General features: G+C 54.5%; 1 protein-coding gene across 1 annotated transcript; it reads right to left on the bottom strand.

Moving 5' to 3' along the window:
• Nucleotides 1–195: 195 nt before the first annotated feature.
• Nucleotides 196–930, bottom strand: Tco025E_05009 (Gim5A protein; the record flags this gene model as incomplete). The annotated part of the gene is made up of 1 exon (XM_029371913.1): nt 196–930. The coding sequence occupies one exon, from the start codon at nt 928–930 to the stop codon at nt 196–198; it is 735 nt and encodes a 244-aa protein (XP_029227962.1).
• Nucleotides 931–983: the final 53 nt, after the last annotated feature.

The raw sequence follows: 983 nt of genomic DNA on the forward strand, positions 1-983 counted from the left end.
TTTTTTTTCGTTTTTGTAAAAACGTCGCTGCACAGCCGTTTTCTTTTGCGTGCAGAGCACATAACACAAAAATCAACAAAAAGAAACCTTCTACCAAAATCAACAAAAACCCCAATATCATAATGTTTCTCTTTCTTCCGTTTTTCTTATAAATTCCTAGCTTTTGCTTGCCTCAATGATGTACTACAAGACAACCTAATAGAAATCGCACAGTGATGCGGTGAGGGCCAACAGACCACGCGCGGTGTCGCTCAGGTTCAGTTTGTTGGGTGCAAGCGCCCTGATGAGCTGGTGCAGGGGCATCAAGGGACCGCACACGTCTTGCAGCAGCTGTGGCTTGCCCTCGGGCATACACGTCAGTGAAAACGCGGTAAAGAAGCTCAACTTCACCAGATTCACCACGGCGCGCTTGCACTCCTCGTGCGTGTACGGGACAACCTTCGCCGCCTCGTCCCCCGGCACGAGCACCTTGCAGGGACCCTTGGGGCTGTGCTTCGCCAGCAGGTACACCTGCCGGACCAAACCCAGGACAAGCGTGTAGAACCAGCAAAGCACAGCCACACCACCCAGGCGCGCCAGCCCAGACTTAAACACGCCGCGCCCCGCAAGCACCGCCGTGTGCTCGTTGAAGCAGAAGCCAACGTGGAACGCGTGTGAAACCTGCTCGAGGCGCCAAACAAAGGCATCTTCCCGTGGCTTCGCCAAATCCGCCAACGTCTTGGACGAAAGCGCGTTTAGCACCAGCGACAAACGGGTGACCGCACGGTACGCGTCCGCCATCTTTGACAGGTTGCCCAGGGACGCGGCAAGGGAATCACAACCGGCATTTCGTACAGGGCCCTCCAGCGCCATCGGAAGGAACTGCACAATGGCCATGACCTTGTCACGGTTCCACGTGTCGGAGAGGTACGCGTGGGCACAGGCAGACATTGTCGGAGGTGTTGCTTGTTATTATCTCTTTGTGTGTATTTGTGTTGTTTCAG

Source organism: Trypanosoma conorhini, assembly GCF_003719485.1.
Source record: "Trypanosoma conorhini strain 025E chromosome Unknown Tco_14.4_contig_00277, whole genome shotgun sequence".
NCBI classification, from domain to species: Eukaryota; Euglenozoa; class Kinetoplastea; order Trypanosomatida; family Trypanosomatidae; genus Trypanosoma; species Trypanosoma conorhini.